The 18513-nt window shown below is 55.2% G+C and overlaps 1 protein-coding gene across 1 annotated transcript in view; it reads left to right on the top strand.

The window, feature by feature from the left end:
• Positions 1-17899, top strand: part of EFNB1 (ephrin B1) — a 53346-nt gene extending 35447 nt beyond the window's left edge. Inside the window, exons 3-5 of the mRNA XM_062640073.1 lie at positions 10754-10846; positions 11857-11985; positions 13118-17899. Coding sequence (XP_062496057.1) covers positions 10754-10846; positions 11857-11985; positions 13118-13506 — 611 coding nt within the window. The 3' untranslated portion in view covers positions 13507-17899. The remainder of the gene's footprint in view (positions 1-10753; positions 10847-11856; positions 11986-13117) is intronic.
• Positions 17900-18513: the final 614 nt, after the last annotated feature.

Below are 18513 nucleotides of genomic sequence, written 5' to 3'. Positions count from 1 at the left end.
AAGGGGTCACCTATGTACTGCCAACTGCCAGAATAATCCTTCCTCCTTGTTTTCAGGACACGTTGCCATACTTGCTTTTCTGGCTGTACTCCCCCAGCTTCCGGAATAGCTGCTGTTGGTTTGGGAAGCCTCTAGCCCATGCCAGCATATGTGAGAGTGTCTGCGGAGCCGCTTGAGCTCTTTCTGCAGCCCTTGGGATTTGATAATTTTCTCCCTGGTTCCTTGTGTCCTGGTGTAGTGCTGTGGATGGGTGCCATGCCGGGGGGGGCCGGGTGCAGCCCCCTAGGGCGCTTTGTCAGCCCGCCAGCTCTTTGCTGGCTTTCTTTGCTGATTGCATTTGAATGTGGCCACTTTCATGTGCTCCTCATCTTCCGTCCCACAACTTGTTTGGTGAAGATGAGTTGAAAGCAAAAGTGCCGTTTGATGCCATGATGAGAGCTATGAACTTCTGCTGATAAAAACCCAATTAACCGGCTTCCTCATTCTTCACCCAAATGGGCTGGTGCTCTGCAGATGCATTGCATCCTTGCCTCACCAGCTTGCAACATACCTGGGGCAACACAGAAAGCCTGGGCAAAGCAAAGCCATCCTGGTGCCATAACCATCTGTTTTTGGGGGACTGGCTTTCCTCTTCTGTCCGTATCCCTCTGGGAGCTGGTGGCAGAGGGTAGATGAGACCCTCTTCCTGCAGGAAATGCTGCGTGGGAGCCAAAGGGCTTGTGCCAGAGACAAATGGGTCTCTAATGGTGTCCCACTCCCAACTTCAAAGCCCGGGCACTGGACGTGTCAAACCCAAATAATGGCCCTTAGACAACACGCGGTTCCTTGTCTTGGAGGCTTGTCTGAAGACCGTGACCACAGTAAATGCGATTTTGTTGAGCCCTGTCCCTTAAGCCTCTGCCTCTTTTCTCTTCTCCTCCTCCCTCCTGACCTTTGCAGCTCAGCGCTGTCCCCGGACAGCCCCTGGCAGCTGATCTCATAGCTCAGCCTTTCACGGCCCTAATAGGGATGAAAAGCTCTAGCAGAAAGGGCCGGTGTCCTGCACCCAGCCAGGAGGTAAATACCCAGTGCTTTGATCTGCTCCTGGGCTGGGGAGAGGGGGGCCCTGCCTGCAACAAAGACCCTGGCTGGGGTCCCGGTGCCCGCTTAACTCTCTGCCTGCTGGGTAGCCTGACCCCTGCTTGCAGCTCTTGCAAGGCCAAGGGCTCTCCCCGCCGCAGGGTGCCGGACACCAGGTTGTGTCTGCCTGGGCCTTTGGGCTGCCTGCAACTGAAGGTGCCCTTCCCCAGGAGATAGTGTTTCCAAGAGCATCTCTTTAACACTGACATGACCCATTAGGAGAAAGTAAAACGTGTTTAATTCCACAGTGCTTCTGAAAACCGAGGTGCCATGAAGAGGTGCCGTACAACCTGGACAGAGGCAGCAGGGAGGTGACATCCAACTGGCACCATGCCTGCCTGATCCTGCTGTGCCCCCCCCCCCATGCTGCTGGGACAGTGTGACTCTGCCTTGTCTCCCCAAAAAGGTGCTCCCTTTGCAGCTGCAGAGGAGGGCAAACACTAAAGCAGTCCCTCCGGAGTGCTGCATGCCTTGGCCATGCCTCTGCCTTCATCTTCTTCCTCCCCTTCCAGTCTCTGCTCCCTCCAGCACGTCTGTAGCAGGGGGGGCACGGGGACCTTGGAGAATCTCATGCAGCTGCAGGTGCATGGACTGTGGTGGACCCTGCTCTTCAGTGATGCTCACCTCTGTAACACTGGAAGACATTAAAACTTGGCTCCTTTTGGACTAAACTTCCAGGAAGATTCTTGAAAGGCAGAAGAACCCTTCAGCTTGACAAAGACTTGAAAAACATCCCAGCATACAGGAGCTCCTGGAAGGGCTGTACAGTAGATAAGTTCAGGCAACTACTTCCTTGGCATATATTTTCTAATAACTCATTCTTCGTCTAGATCCTTTCCGCAGGCTTTTTCCCTGAGATCCCCATTGCGCTCCACTGCTCCTGTACCTATGGAATTTTCTTGATGCCAAAGCTCTGGGGAGAGGCATGCAGGCACCACCGCAGTTCTGACATAGTGCGTTGTAGCTTCATCTGCAAACTGGGCTGCTGATAGCCTGGGGTGCACAGCGGTGGGTGCTGGCTGTCAGATCAAGAGCACTCTGGGGGCTGCAGAAAGCAGCCACACTTGGACTGTGAGACATTTGGACTGTGAGACATGCAGGGGGAGAGCAGGTTTGGCATTAGTGAGTTGTGATGTGCAGCCTTTTTCCATCTCTATTTTCTAATGATCTGTTGGATGCCTCTTGACCAGGCTGGCTGTGCTGGGGAGGGCTGCCCAGATTGTGTGTGGCACCTTTAAAAACTTGCCTTTCTGGCGAGAATGGGTTTTATTTGCCATTTGATGTGTCTTTGCCCTAGGAGTGATGGTTTTTCTGCTGCTGCTGTGTAATGACTGTGCTCTTTGATCCTGCCTGGCAGCTTGGAGTTAGTGTTAACAGAGCTAATTGCGAGCTGGCTGTGGAGGCTGGTGGGGAGCAGCAGAGCCTGGGGGTGGCTGCTCAACCCTCTGCAGTGGGGTCAGCCCTAACTTGGGCAGAGAGGGGGCCCTTCCTCATTCTTTACCGCATGAGGGGATGAGTCCTTGTCTGAATAGTCGGGCTTATTTAGCTTATATTGGAAATATCCAGATCCTATGACGTGATTGCTGGAGACAGTTAGGTCCGTTTGCTAGTGTCCTGGAGAAGAGGGCTGGAACCACTGCAGCCGGTGGCCTCTTGCTGGGGCAGCGCAGGTGCTGCTGTGCTGCTCCCTGGGGAGCTGTGGGCACTGCTGCTCAGAGGTGTAGTGAGCTCCTGCTCCAGCTGCCATGGGATGGGGTGCTGTGAACTGGGGGCTGTCCTGCTCTGAGCTGGGTGCAGTGCCGGTGGGTGCGCAGCAGCAGCGGCTGCATCCACCATGGAAACAGTGTCTGGGCTAGCTCCTGTCCCAGCCATGGGGTTATTTGCACCTCTGCACCAGTGTGAACTTCCCCGCTGCCAGCAGATTCCTGATGTTTATGCAAAGTTTACCTTTAATTGCAGTGGGGTTTCTTCCCAGCATCCCACAGCGCACCCCGAGCTCCTGTCCCTCCCCGCTGCCCTGTGCCTCCTTGGCTCCCCACGCTCTCCCAGGCAGCTTGAACTTCCAGAAGATTTGCACATGAATCAGCTTCTCCTGTCTCTTACAACTTGGATTTTCCTCTGGGCTTATTCCATCCGGGCAGTGGGGGGGTGGCACTATCCCCTGTGCATCTGTCTCCATCCCCTTCGCAACAGATTTCTCAGTCAGTCATAGATGTTCTGCTACCTAACTGAAGAGATTTACACCCTGTTAAAATGCAATGAGTACTTTCCTCCTCTCCTGCTCCCACTGGGGCCCACAAATGGCTCTGGCAGAGCATCAGGTGGAGAATTACATGGCACTTTTTTCCTGACCTGTAACCAGTTGCTTGGGGCTACCGCAGAGACTGTGCAAATAAACTTTCTCTTCTACTGACACTCTCTGCTTTCGGAAGGGGAGGGATAGTCCTGAAGACAAGAGGCTTTATTTAGTGTCCCAGTATCCGGCTGTGCCTGCTCCCTGGCAAGGGATGGGGATGCTGGGAGCTTGCATGGCTTGTCCACGTGCATGTCTTGGCAGCATTGGTACAAAAGGGCTTGGAAGCAAGTAAGCAAGCAGTGGTCTTGCAACCAAGAAGTGCTTTCTAGCCTTGAAGAAGTTGCCTGCAATGTAGCCCTGACTCTTAATTATGATGCTAATTAGGGTTGGTTATAATCTTTCCATCAGAAAGCTGTTTCAATGGGAAATTAGGTTTTCACTTAAGCATTACTTGTGTTAGTGTTGTCTTCTGTGCAGTACTTCTCTCTTTGCTCCCAGAAAGTACCTGAGACAGTCCCAAACCAGCACTTAGGGCTGGCAGCGTTGCTGTAGCACGTGAGGAGGATGAGTGTTGGTGTGTTGTGTCCTCCCTTTGTAGCCCCTTAACCTGCCTGGTGCTGCTGGTCCTGCACTTTGGGAATGCTGCTCTTCATAAGGGATGGGACTGATTTAACATTTCTGTTTATCTTTGTGGGGTGCTGACCATGGCCAGGTGGAGGTGAACTCCATCCCAACCAGACTTTCATTCCTATTTCCAGAAGTGTGTTAGAACCCGGTGCTTTTCACTTTGTGGTGTGTTTGCTGGAGCAAGAAGCATGTCTGGGGTATCTGGGTTACCCAGGGCATGCAGTGAGTGGTCTGTCCTCTGCAGTCACCCCGACTGTCCCCCGCTTACTGTGTCCTTGGGGAGGACAGAGGTGAAGCCGCTGTGCCTTGGCTAGAGGGAGCAGCACACCAGGCTCTCCCTTTGGTGGCAAAAATTTGTAGGGTTTTGCAACAACTCTAAAAAATGGCTATAACAAATTCAGCCTGAATCAGCACCATTAGGTTGTTTCCTCATGCCTTGCTTGAAGACCCACCAGTGCTTGGCCATACTTGCTTCCCTTGATGGAAGGACTCAGTCCGAGGTTGCGGCATGGAGGCTGGCATTTCCCTCCGCAGTGCAGGGAGAGTCATGTGGGTTTATATATAAAATCTATTTAGCCAGGCAGTTCCAGAGCTGGGCACATGATGCTGGTGGATGTTAGCTTCCCACACCCCTCCAACCACACTTGGGTGCTCCAGGGCTTCCCAGGAGGATGTGGCACTTTGGAGAGCTGAAATCCCTGGCAAACACCACAGTCATAAATGGGACTGTTGTGTCGGCTAGGAAGTGGGTTTGCCATGTGCCCCTCTAGCTCTGTGCCCTGCTCATTAGGGGTGCATGCTGTTAGGTGGGCTGGTACAGTTGTGCCCATGGGAGTTGGGCTGGGAGTGCCCTGCTTTGCTGTGGGGCTGGGTGAGCCCTGCGACCCAGCTCTGCTCGTAGCTCCCTGTTCTGGGAGGTTGAGGATGTCAGCAAAGCCAGACCACAGGCTGGAGGTTGTGGGGATAAACTGTGCCCATACCTGGCTCTGCATGTGAAGTGGTGGCTTTGGGAGGCTTCACGCCATTGCCCAGTGCATGCTGGTGTGGGTCCTGCTGCTGCTTCTCCAGCGACCTGTGGTAGTCAGCCCCTCTGTTTCATGGGGCTGTGCTGCAGGCAGAGGAAACCTGAAACAGATTGCTGGTTCATGAGGAGATTTTGCCATTCAATGCTTTGAAACCCCAGCTCCGGCAGCCTGGGACAGGCTCTTTCCTAGAAATCGCCCCTGTTTTTCTGAGCTGTGTGTGTTTGTGGGACCCTGAGACTGTAAACCCCGAGGAGTAAGGAGGAGGATGCAGATATCAAACAGGAAGGGTGTTGCTCGTGAAACACAGGTTTGGGTCTTAGGGCACCGAGCATCTCTGTGTGCTTCTCACTCCTTTGCAACAGCCATTGCTGTGGATGGAGCAGCCTGGAGCAGACTATTGTCCTGCCAAAATGGGCTTTTTATGAGTAGTAGGGAGTAGATGATGCTGGCAGCTGCCAGGTGGGCAGGCTGGATATCCCTGCCTGTGGGGTCATCTCCTGGTGCCCACTGGGGATGGTGGGGAGAAGGACCCCAGGGCTGTGCAGGCTGGTTTGCAGTGATGGGCTCTACATAGGTGTGGGGGACAGAGAAGTCCCAATGGACATTGTGGTACTGGGCCCGCCAGTGTCCTGCAACACTAGGGAGGGGGCACCCCAGAGCATCCAGTGTTGGTGGCACGGGGGGAATCAGGCTGCTCAGTCCTTCTTCTATAACAGACCAGGAGGCTGGAGCAGCTCTCAAGCTGCCAGGAGGGTGTGTGAAACCCAAGCCTTGCACCTCCTGCGGCCGTGCAGGGACGGGACGGGGCTGCCTGGCTTGCACACACATTTCTGGGGCTTCAGGGCCCCTTCCCGGTGCAGCTGCCTCTGGGCTGGAAGGCTGCTGCTGGCCCCGCTGGCAGCGTGACAGCGTGGGGCTCGGCTCCCCCTGCACAGCCCCTTGCCCTTGCTCTGGCAGCCGACCCAGTGAATGTGCTGGAGTTAATGGGAAGGGCTTGGGATGATGTGTGCGGTGGGGGGACGCGGGCTCGCTCCCTGCAGCGGGGCCCAGCGAGGAAATCATAGTAATATTAATAATCACAGTGATGCTGTGAGCGGCGGCAGAGGGAGGAGGAGGAGAAGGGGCTGTGACCAAGCTGCAGGGCATTTGTGTGCAGTGGAGCAGGCGGGTGCCTCTGCTCGGTGACCTGTCAGCAGCTCTGTGTGTCCCTGTGGTGCCAGCCCTGGCTGGGATGCGGAGATGAGGGAGCCTGGTGCCTGTGATAGAGCTGGGCACTGGTGCAGCACCTCTGCTAATGCAACACCCCTAGCAGTGCATCACCCACACCGTGGTACTGAGGGAGCATTGAACAACTTTGAGGAGGGGAAAGGTGGTATGAGCTAGGATTTTATTTTAAATAGAGTCTGTTCATGGGTTCATGCAGGGATCTGCTGGCGGTGTCCGAGTACACTGGAGATGCAAGGCACATCTTCGGGGCCACCTGTAGGGTTTTTACATGTACCAGCAGGAGCTTCCAGCCTGGTGTTGGGTACCATGGCTGTGCTGTGGGTTACCTGAGGCTGCCCTGAACCTCAGCAGGGTCAGTGTGTGCCTTCCCACTGCCCTGTCTGCTCCACCGGGATCGGGGTCAGGCTGGGGTGGCACCCCAAAGCCCTCACAGGCAGTGGCGGTGGGTGCCAGCGGGGTGCTGCTGCCCCTGCCTAGAGCTGTGTGGTGGAAATGTGAATCTGGGACAGGTCCGGGGGTGAAGGGGAGATCGCAGGCAGGCACTCGGGCTGCGTCCATGCAGCGCCTGGCTGGGTCTGGAGCAGGGCTGTGGTGCACAGATGGAAGAGTAATTAAGAGTAATAAAAGGAAAGAGACTTGGATTCGCTACAGTCTCAGCACATTAATTGTGCTTTGGGGCCCAAATCATAGCAGAGTCCTGCTAGAGGGAATCCAGAAGAGAAACCAAACATCTTGCTCCGTCCAAAGCTGACCATTTAAGAGACCCTTGCCTTCATCTGCTGCCAGGTATGGCTTCCAGAGCCTCCCATCTGCCAAAGCCCAAGTTCTCAAGTTGAAATATTTTAGGGAAGGAAGAAAAGCTGCGGTGACAGTCTGAGTGCTAGTGGTAGGGAGGCAGAATGCGATGCGCCGAGGACAGCACGTGGGCCTGCTTGCTGCTGGGGAAGGAAACATGGGGTTGTTGGGGCTCTCCTCCCCACAGAGGCATCATCCCATCCGGCTGGACTGTGTCACCGGGCTGGGGTGTGGAGTTTTGTTGGTCTTGTGCCTGAGGACTGGGTTGATTTGTGCCAGCAAGTGGATGTCCTGCCGGTGCTTCCATGCAGACCAAGCATCTCTTCTAAATTGACAAGCAATTACATGGTTAATGGTATCAATGTTAAATCCTCATCACTCAGCAGCCTGAGGCTTAATGCTTCATTAAGGCAAAGGCATCTAATAGCTCTCAGGACTGGGAGCTGCCTTTTCTTTTGAGCCTGAGTAGAAGTCATTTGTCCAGAGGCTGCTTTTGGTCTCCTGGTCCCACAGTCAAACTGTAAGTCCAAAATGGAGAGTGGGGGGCAGGAAAATGCTCCGATACATTCCATGTTGCTGGGGCTGCCTGGATCAAGCCTTATTGATGTGATGGAGCTGCACTTGTAAATGTGGCGTGTGGAGATCACGGCTGTCGTTTGAGACCTGCCATTTCCTAGTCCCCTGGGTGTCCTCAGCTCCCTGCCTGTCTTCATGGATCATTTCATAGCTCTGCCTTGTGCTTCTGCCCTGCAGCCACCTCTCCCCAGGCTCAGGGCTGCTTCTCGCCTCTCCCTGCAGCTGCTGTGTGCCTGTGGATTTACCTTTTCCTCCTGTATGTTACTATGCATTTATTGGCGCTGAATTTCGTCAGCCATTGAGGATTGGTGATGGCTCTGCCCTCGTGTGCACAGCAGTGACTGTCACAGATGCTTTGGGCTTCGTCTCACTATTCACCCCATGCTTCCTGGATCACACGTCTCTGCTGGAGCGGTGCAGGCCTGATCCTGTGGCCTTCTGCTGGTAGATCTAATGCTGTGAAAGCAAGAAATGGAGTGGGAGGATCAGCTCTCCAAATCTGAGCCTTGCAGTGCCCACGGGTCACCAGGGACTCCTAGCTGCAGCCCTCTGCTCCTTGCCTCTGGACCCCTGGCTCCGCAACACATCAGTCTGTCCTGAGTGTTTGTATGAAACCTGCCAGAAGCTGCACTCTTTTGGCCATTTGGATGGGATTATGACTTTTGGAAGCCCAACCAGCTGTGTGGAGCATCTTGTTTTGCTTTGGCCTGTTTTGGATCTGTACAGAGTGTGGTAGTGTGTGTCCTTGTTTCAAGCGGCTGCACGGGAGACTATCGCCATGGGTTTTGCAAGTGTTTTGCCGTTTTACCTGCCCCTTTTGGTGTTCCTTCAAGCAGCTGCTTCATTTTTTCCTTGTGGTTCCCTTTCGAAGCTGCTTTCTCCTGTCATCATCCTTACGATCAGAACAAGAGGAGGCTTCTTGAACAACGTCCTGCATGTGGCACAGGAGGAAGGTTGCTTTGCTGTGTCCCCTGGCCTGTCCCTGTGACTCCAGCTGCCGTTCCTCCATCCTGTTTGGATCTTTAATGTTTTTGTTGTATCCGAATACAACATCTCCGTTTAACGTTATTTTGGAGGAAATGCTGTCTTCTGTTACTGCTGCGTGCTCTACCTTTGCAGGATCTCATAGTTCCCCACGCTGGACCCATATTTACTCTGTAGATCATTCTGATATAATTAGGTTATTACATTATAAATGAGACCTTACGAGGTCTCGCAGAGGCTGGTTTTACAGACTGCTCTGGTTTCCCTGCCCGCTGTGTTGCAGTGTGAATGGCTGAAGTCTGTTCAAGATGGAGCAATCCATGGCGTGGGGCTGGGAAGTTGTTAATGGAACTGCTTCAGGGCCATGAGCTGGGACATATTGGCTTATTTCAATCCCAAACCAGCACCTCTGGCCTGGGAAAACTGGGCTGCTGTGCCTTCTGCTGGAGTTAGCTCCCTAAGATGTTTATGTGGGGAGTTTGAGCCTATTCAGGTTAAGAAGAGCTGTAGGGGGGCGTTTCTCTACATTCCCAGGCGTTTGCGTCGGGATTTGTGCTGACAGTGCTCCTGTCAAACCGCCCGGCAGTGAATCCCAGATGTGTGGATGTACGGCTCCATCCAGGGAGCTGCTGGCAGGCGAAACCCCGCCGCTGGAGAGGTGATAACTCAGCAAACGGCCCAACGACTTTCTGATTAGTAAAACATTTGCTGGTGTTTCTCACGAGAGCCTCCATTGCACAGAGGCGTTTGGACAGAGCTGATGGACTTTGAGCTGCATCCCGGCGTGATCCAGGATCGCTTTCTGGCGTAGCCCAGCTCCGAGTCCTCCTCCAAGGGTCTTGCTGTGGGAAAGCCAGTGCAGAAGAAAGACCTTGCTCCATAACTCAGCCTCTGCCCATCACCTCCTCACCGACACACAGCGGGGTCTGATGGATTCAGCCCCACCGACCATCAGTCACCCGCCCTCCCAAACCCGAGTTTTGTGGGGTGGAGGCAGGAATTGGGCTGTGCAGGCAACCTGAAACCCTGAGGCTGAGTTTTGGCATTGAGCTGTGCTGTGCTGGCCAAATCCTGCTTTGCTTCACTGCCTTGTCTCTCTAAAACTATCCCCGTAGCTTCGCGATTCTCCATTGTGCCGCCTTTCCTTAGCTCCACTCCTGCTGTATGCCATCACCATCCCTCTCCCAGGGTTTGTTGCTTCCCTAGCAGAATAAATCCCCATGCCTGGATTTGGAGCACTGGGATGATTTGTGTTTGCTGCGATGGACAGAGGTGCCATCTTGAGGACCATCCCTTGTCTCAGGGAGAGCTGGATGCACACCCAGTGCGTCACCCATCCACTGGGCACAGCAACCCCTGGGCACTTGAGGGCTCTTTGGGGGTTAGAAGCCACTTCGAGTGTGTTTAGCAGGGGCTGTCACTGAGGTGCTTAATGCTGTCATGCTCTGCTTTGGGTTAATTTTGTCCCATGTTCCCCCTGCCCTGCTGTCCCTGCCATGGTAGAGGGCTGGCGGGCACGTGGATGTGTGCAGGTCCCTCCCTGTGTGGTGGCAGCGGGAGATGTGCGGCTCCCTGAGCTCCCTCAGGACTGAAAGGCTTAAAAAAATCTGTGCCGGCTAAAGTAGAAAGTTAATGTGAATTTAACTGACTTCTGCCCTGCAATTAGAGCCACTCAACCCCACTGGGGCTCTGAGTTTACATTCTTTACTGAGGCACAGTGTGTAATTATATATGTATAATTTAAACTGTGCATATGCATGTGTTCCTATTATACACCGAGGAGCAAAGGAAATTATCCAGGAATTAAAGGGGGAGGAGGGTGCAGGCATGGATAATGGTTTGCTTGTGTGGATGTGGCAGCGAGGGGAAGCTGGAGGGATCACATCCTCATCCCTGCAAACATCTTCAGAAGGTGTAGAAAACAAGAACTCGGTGTTTTAAACACTGTGGGTGCCAGACTGAGGTGTGAAGAAGTGGCCGCAATGAGGGGTCAGGAATGAACCTCAATATGCCGAGCTCCTGCTAGGGGACAGAGGGGACCTGCCCAGCGTTGTCCTTCCAGCTTCCACAAGCCCTGCCTAACGCTTCCTCTCTTCTCTTGCAGCCACTTCCAACGGGACGCTGGATGGCCTGGAGAACCGGGAAGGAGGGGTCTGCCAAACACGCTCCATGAAGATTGTCATGAAAGTGGGGCAGGGTGAGTCCCCCTGCACCCTCAGGTCTTCTGTCACCGAAATGCCTTTGCCCAGCAAAATGTTGGCCCCTGAACTGTGTGTAGGGGTCTGGATTGTGGGGAAGCTGAGGCCGGGCCAGCTGGTCCCTGGGAGGCTTCCGTGGTTAATTCAGCAGAATTTCATTTTTTGCTCTTTTTTCTCCTCTTTTTTTTTTTTTTTTTTCTTTTGCCAACACTTGCACGTGCTTGGTGTGTTGGGATTAAAATGGGGTAGTTGTTCTGTGGTGCCTCGTGGTTTGTGTCGTGGTGGGAAGCTAGCTCAGCATGGGACCCATGAACCATGCAAGTGCATCAGTGGGGGGGTGGCACAGGCAGTGTCCACGTGAGCTGTTGGGGGCCCGAGGGGGGTTCCAGTTGGGCATGCATCAGCGCTTGCGCTGGTCCTGGCAGCTCTCAGCAGTGCTGGCCACCACAGTGTGGGGACAGTGCAGGCTGATGGCGGCAGTGGGACACCAAGGGTACCACCGATGGAGGGACTGTGGTGTGTGCTCTTCTGGAGGGAGCTCCCCAGCACCTTCCATCCTGAGCTGCTGGGTGCCTCCCAGCCCTAGGATGCCCTGGGCTTGTGTCAGCCCCTGATTCAGATACACAGCTCCTGATGGCTGCTTTTCATTATTGTGTTTTCACTGTGGGGCCAATACTTATAATAAACAGAAGAAGCAGTGCTGCAGCCTTGGCAGGCTGCCTTCCCTTCCTGTTCCTCCTGCTGCCCATGCAAGAAACTTGCCCCAGCCCACGCATGGGAGCTCAGAAAACAAAAGTTGGGGGGGGGATTAGGGTGGGGAAGCTACTTCCCATGAGCCCTGAAGCAGATCAGCCTTGCTCTGCTGCTCTCAGCATCTCGCACTGCTCCTGTTATCTTCCTTCAGCCTCTGGGGGTGGCTGGCTGGGATTGTTGGGGCAGTTGTGTAATGAGGAGCGAGCTGCTGCCATCCAGGTTGAATCTCATTTGTCCCTTCCTCTCTTTTCCCCAGATCCGAACGCAGTGATCCCAGAGCAGCTGACCACAAGTCGGCCGAGCAAGGAGGCCGACAACACCGTGAAGATCGTCACACAGAGCCCGCGCAGCAAGGTCCCCGCGGTGGAGGAGCCCGGCAAGCCGGGTGAGCTTGGACAGGGACACGCAGGGGAGGGATGGAGGCTCTGCCCACCCACAGGCCTGGAAGGTAGCTGCTGCCGGCAGGGCAGCTCTGAGCCAGGCTTGTAGCGTGGATCCCAGGAATGCCAGGTGCTCCAGAGCAAGGACCTATTGGGTTTACTATAAGCATTGTGCCCATCTCTACCATCCCTGTGGCTCACAGCATCTCCTTGCCTCAGCCCTGAGCCTTCTGGACAGGGACCACTCAGGGCACAGCGCAGGTAGCCAGGCTGCAAGTGCGGAGCAGCTTGGGTTTGTTTTCCCAGCTCTGGTATGTCCTGGCAGCTGCTTCTCAGGGAAGTGCTGTTTCAGCACTCTCCTCCTCCTCCTCCTTGCTGCCCATCTGCAGTACATCCGAGAGGGCTTGGAGGAGGTGAGGTCCTCGGGTTTTTGAGCTGAGCCAGTGTGAAAGCCTTTTGAAGGTGGTTTCCTGAGTTCCTGACCCTGCTGAGAGAAAAGTGAAATCAGATGAAGTAGGGAAGAGTTGCTCTTTTCTTCTCACCCGGTATGGCCAGCCAAACACTCTCCCCTCGGGGCACTTGGGGCTGCCCTGCCCCAGGGGTCAGGAGGAGGCAGGGGGTCAGTAACTGGATATCATGGGGCTCCAGGTATCAGAGCCTACTTTCACCAGAGCATCAAGGTCTGTTGCAGAGTGAAGGCTCCCAGAGAGTCCGGACTGGTGGTCACCCAGACCTGAGCAGCGCTCTGCTCCATAGGCTGGCAGGTGGAAAGGGGAAACAGCACTCTGGGGTGGTGGAGAGGGCATGTGGTCCCTTCTGTGCAGCAGCCAGGGCTCCTGCCTGCCCTGCCCAGCACCTGCAGGCTGAGATGAAAGGGAGGGGTGGGTCTAACTGGAGTGGGAAGGTAAGGAGATGTTGCTGTCCCCTTGGAGGTGAGGGAGCTGCTCCCCTCCCCAGGCAGCATGTGGGGGGGAAGCTGTTGTGCTGAGTTTGAGGGGTGGAGAGGGATTCTGATGTACCGCTCGTCCACTCACCCCACCAATGCAGTCTGTGTGTGGACAGACCACAGACCCCCTCACAGGGATGGGGTTCAGGCTGCCTGCCAGGGTCTGACAACCCTCTCCTCTTGCCTTGTAGGATCTGTCAACCAGGACGGCCAGGAGACCCAAGGTCCCAGCGATGGTTTCTTGAGCTCCAAGGTGGCTGTCTTTGCGGCAATCGGCGCTGGCTGCGTCATCTTCATCCTCATCATCATCTTCCTTGTCGTCCTCCTGATCAAGATCCGCAAACGGCACCGGAAGCACACGCAGCAGCGAGCTACAGCCTTGTCCCTCAGCACCTTGGCCAGCCCGAAATGCAGCGGGAATGCGGGCTCCGAGCCCAGCGACATCATCATCCCCTTACGGACTACAGAGAACAACTACTGCCCGCACTACGAGAAGGTGAGCGGGGACTACGGGCACCCCGTCTACATTGTCCAGGAGATGCCCCCCCAGAGCCCAGCCAACATTTACTACAAGGTGTGAGGAGCAGCCTCGGCAAGCCGCCGATGCAGGAGCACGGGAGCGCCGAGCACAGGGGGCAGCTGCCCCCAGGGTCTCCCCACGGGCGGTCTGGCGCCAGGAGGGAGGAAGCGAAATGAACCCCACGGCACGGCGCGGGGAGCGCCAGGGTCCGGCGCTGGAGAGCGGATGGCTCGCTCGCACACTCGCGCGCTGAATTCTCCCCTTTGTATTTAGTTTTGTAGTTCTCAGCTTTTGTAATCCCGAGACTCGAGGGTGAGCCTTCAGCATCCTCCTCTTCTTCTCCAGGACTGCGGCCGGCCAGGGGTGGGTGCCGTGCCTTTCCGTGCTCGCTTGGACACCGCGGGCAAACACAGAGACTCCACCTCCCCTTTTTCGCTTTGGGATTTCCCCGCGTCACCCCTCTACGTCCTTGTGTGAAGTGCCCGTGCGCCTGGCGCCGCAGCGGCTGCCGCTCGGGTCCCGGAGCCTGGACCGACGCCGGGGCCGCGGCGAGGAGCCTCGGTCCGAGGAGGAGCAAGCAGCTGTGTGTGGGGAGGAGGAGGATGCTTTGCCTAGGTGCCAAGATGCAGACAACTGTGCAGGGAGGAAGCTGGCAAACCCGATTTACTACTACTACTATTATTATTATTATAATTATTTTAATTTTTTTGTAACATTTTTATTTTTGTGAATTCCGGGCGGGATTCCGGCCCGCCGCCTTCGGGCACATGCCATCGCCTCCTTCCAGCACGCCATCCCACTGTCCGCGGGGCAGACCCCACTGCTCCCAGCGCTGCCCTTTTAAACTTTTGTGTTCATAGCTGTTGACTCTTGTTTTAGTCTCTTTATAAAAAGAAAGAAAGAAAAAAAAAATATTATACCATGTCTCAAGCATTCAGTGCGCGAGAGTCCGGGTGCTCCTCCTGTTCCATGCGGAGCAGCAGCCTTGGCCTGGCAGCTCTTCCCAACACCCTGAGGGTGTCCGACTGCAGAGAAAAGCCTTTGAGGAGGGTTTCCATCGGGCTGGGGCAGAGCCTGCTGGAAGCAGAGTAGGGGGCAGCTGGAGACCAGGGGGTAGCTGCAGCCCCCGGTCCTGTCCGCCAACTGGTGATGCTGTGGGTGGCTGTTCTTGGAAAGGAAAACTGGAAAACAAACATTCCTGACCCACGGCTGGTGCTGGGGAGGCTGTGAGTGCCAGGAGGAGGCTGGTGCTTGGCGCTGGAAGCCCCATGGAGGTGTAACACGGGTGGCTGTAGCCCCATACTTAGCTTGCTGGGAGCTGAGCCGATGGCTCCTGCCCCAGCCTGGTTTACCAGGGGAACCCGGTGCCCTTCTGTGGGACCTGTCTTTGGGGACAGGACCCTGCAGCGCCAGCCCCTGCCTGCCATGCTTCCCACACAGAAGCATCACCAGCCCTTGCTCACTCTGCCCTTGCCTTGCCCCTCTCTTGTCCAGAACTGGAAGGGTTGAGCCTTGGGCTCTTCTGGTGGAATCATTCCCATCTTCATCTTCCCAGGAGGACCTGCCAGCTGTGTGGCTGATGCTGGTGAGCAACACAGGGCAGGTGGTGCACAGCCACCCCCCTGTCTGCAGCCTGTCCAGCCTGGGGGCTGGCGCCCACCCCCTTCTCCTTCCTTGCTTTCTTTTCCTTTCAGAAGTAGCTGCTTTTGCTCAGGGAGTGAGCGTGGGGCAGGCGGTGCTGCTCCCAGGGCAGCGGGCTTGCGGTGGCTCGAGGCCTGGTTTGTCCTTGCCTGTCCCCAGGGCCCCAAAACCCGTGTTAGGAAGTGCCCATAGAGCGAGAGAGCTGCTCTGCAAAAGTGCCTTGACGAGGAGCGGGCAGGGGTGGCAGGAGGGGCAGAGCAGCGGATGGGAAACCCAGTGGCTCGATGCTGTGCTGGGGGTTTGGCTGCGGTCCTGAGTGGGACTGGAGCATCCCGCAGCGTTGTGTTGTTGGTTGTTGTTCTATTAAAGGCAGGAGGCTGGGCTGGAGCAGAGCAGGCTGCCCCTGCTCTCCTGCACTCAGCATCCAGCACTGAGGATGGCTTCTAGGGCCCTAAAATGGCTACTGCCCTCGGGAGAGAAGAGCCATAGCGGGTGCTCCCCCCGGCCTGGCCCTTCTCCCTGGTCCCTCCATGTAGCACCTTTTAGCCCCTCTCCCCCACTGCATCCATGCCAGCACTGCCTGCCCTCGGCTGCTGCTGAAGGGCTGGAGCCGCCACAGCTGGGACCCCCCCATTCCCTGCTGGAGTGGGGTCTGCCCTCAGAAATCACAGCAAATTGTGTCTTAAAGAAAATCCCCCTTTCCCTCACTGGTGCCCTTTCCCATCTGCTGCGTGGTGACCTGTGGTTCCTGATGTGGGCAGTGGCGGTGGTGGATCAGGAGGGAGCAGTGGCTGGTGTGGAGGAGGTATTTGGGGGATGATTTAGTTTTGGTTCGTTTTGGAGGAGAAGGGAATGAGTCTGGCCACAGTTGTGCCAAAAGCAAAGTGACAGTCGCTCTTACCCGGCTCAGTGGCTGTCCCCAGCCGGGCTGCAGCTCAGCAGCCCCATCACCTCCATTCCTGTTGCTGGGGGCAGCTGAGAAACCTTGTAAATATGTGAAGAAAGGGTGAAATCTGAACTCTTGGTTTTTGCTGAGCACCTCGGTCTGCTGGGTCCTGAAATGGAGTGTGTCCCTTCGGTTCTTTTCATTGAAAGCATTGAAGTTTGGTTGGTTTCTTTTCTTTTTTTTTTTTTTTTTTGTCTTCTTTTGTTTTGTTTGTGTAAATACTAGTCTTTTTTGGAAGAAATAATGTAAAGATGTTTTGTATAAACTCTGAATTATTTTCTGGTTGCTTTTTCTTAGAAAAAAAAACAAAGGAGAACTAAAAAGAAAAAAAAAAAGAAAAAAGAAACAAGAAAAAGTAATTCTAACCATGAGAACGGGTGTAAAACATTGTCATACTGCGCTCAGCCCCGAGCTGCCCGCGGGCTGTGCTGGTGTGCGGGTGCTTGGTCCCCCTGAGATATAGCAGAGAGCGTGGCTGCTCTGCCCTGGTTTCTGGGACAGCCCCAGCACCCATGGCAGGGTCAGACCTGGCTCATCCCCAGCTTGTTTCTGGCTGTTCTGGGTCCAGGCAGAGCCGCAGCCCCAGGCAGGAGGCTTGGCAACACCAGGTGAACTAAAGGAGCACCAAATTTATCTCATTTTTTGTCTTAAACCAAAAAAGCCCGAACCTCAGGATGTGGAACTCAAGTGCAGCATCCTGAGATCCTGATCCGCTGTTCCAGACCCGTGCAGCTGCTCTTGTTGCAGATCCTTTTCCCCAACTATCCCTATTTTCCAGTTGCCAGCTGCAAGCGCACCACAGCCCGATCTCTGCTTGGTGCCTGGGCTGGGGTGGCTTGTTCCTCTTCAGCAGAGCCCATGTTTTGTACGGGACAGTGCCAAGGGTCCTTGTGGTTGGGGAGGTGTCCATGCCCATGAAAGCCATTTCTGGTGTCACCGGCATGCTGGCACTTCCCCAGGGGCAGCCAGAAGGCAGCAGGGAGCTCCTGCAGTCACACTTCCTCATTGGAATGCCTGTGAATCTGCATTATAGGAGAGTTGAGGTGGTTTGGAGCAGGGTTGGTACCTCCTGTCCTCTCGTCCTCCCTCCAGGCTGCACCGCGCACCAGCACACCCGCACCGCGCACTCCCACATTTCAGAGCTGTGACCACATCTACATCCCATGCCGTCGCATCCGCGCCCTCACCCTGGTCCTGCATCCCAATGGGGCAAAGTCCCAATGTTCCTGGGCAGCCCCACATCACGCCATCAACCATCCGCGGGGCTGCTGCCTTTGCCATGGTGCCGGCACCACTGGAGCATCCAGGCTGACACATTTTCCCTGTCCATCCTCTGCTGCTGTTAGTCGAGAGGTGGATTTGAACTTGGAGCTCAGGTGTGGCCGGGCCCATTGCTGGTGCAGGGCATGCGGGACTGGGGCTTTGGCCCAGGGCTGGGAATGCCATTGGCGAGCAGCAGGAGCGGTTTGGGTACCACATGGCTTGGCCATGCAGGGGGACGCCGGGGCTTTGGCTGTGTATCTATGATCTGGAGGAGATGAGGACCCTCTGTGCCATAACCTACCTGGGGGATGGCCGGTCTCCAAGCTGCTTGCAGGGGCCATGTCACAGAGCAGGGCTTGGCATTCCCGCGCTGGTTGATTGTCCTTGGCTCCCGTTGGGTCCCAGCGGCCGCGCTCCCGGCTCTGCAGAGTTTTCTTTCTTCGTGTCATGTTCCTCCTTTTGATTCCTTTCACCTTCTCTCCAGCTCTCCCGCCCAGTAGCATATCATCGGCATCGGTAACCAGCTCTGTGGCATCTGAACTCCATGGAGCCGTGATGGAACCTGATATATTGTTAAATAAAAGGGTTTTTTTCCTATGGAAACCCGTCTGTCTCCTGTGTGCTTTTTTGCTGCCCCAGGTTGTCTTTTGAAATCCCAGCCTGGTCTGAAGAGATCTGGGGCAAGTTAGCTGACTCACTTCATCAGTGGCTTTTCCTGCTGGTGTCAGAGGGAGCTGTCGGGTTTGTTTTGGTCAGCATTAAAAATGCACAGATTTTTGTCTGATACTTGCAGCATCTCACAAGGCTCCTCTGCCTTGAGGGACTTAGGGTTCATATGGATGGCTATGGTTGGATACTCAATGGATACAGTTGGACTTGATGATCTGAGAGGTCTTTGCCAACCTGTATGATCCTGTGGCTCTGACCCTGAAGCTGGAGGCTCCCCTGATACCACCAGCATGGCCCCAGGCTCAGTGTGCCCATTGGTCCCGTCCCCTGCAGGAGCTCGAGGGGCTGTGCCTGCAGCAGGAGCCATCAGAGCCTGTGGGAGCCGTTCACAGATGGCTCAGGACAGGGATGTTCATCCCGTCTAGGCACTGATAATTATTTAGTCATTTCTCAATGTACCTTCATGTGATAAATTATTAAAAAGTCATTTTAGGAAATGGGATGGTAATAAATCCTTAGCAGATGGTGCGTTCGCTGGCTCCAAAATG

This window comes from Pezoporus occidentalis, unplaced genomic scaffold (assembly GCF_034315485.1).
Source record: "Pezoporus occidentalis ecotype Australia unplaced genomic scaffold, CSIRO_AGI_Poc_V1 ctg63, whole genome shotgun sequence".
NCBI classification, from domain to species: domain Eukaryota; kingdom Metazoa; phylum Chordata; class Aves; order Psittaciformes; family Psittacidae; genus Pezoporus; species Pezoporus occidentalis.
Note: the sequence above shows the minus strand (reverse complement) of the source record. Positions and strands in the feature narration are given on the sequence as shown.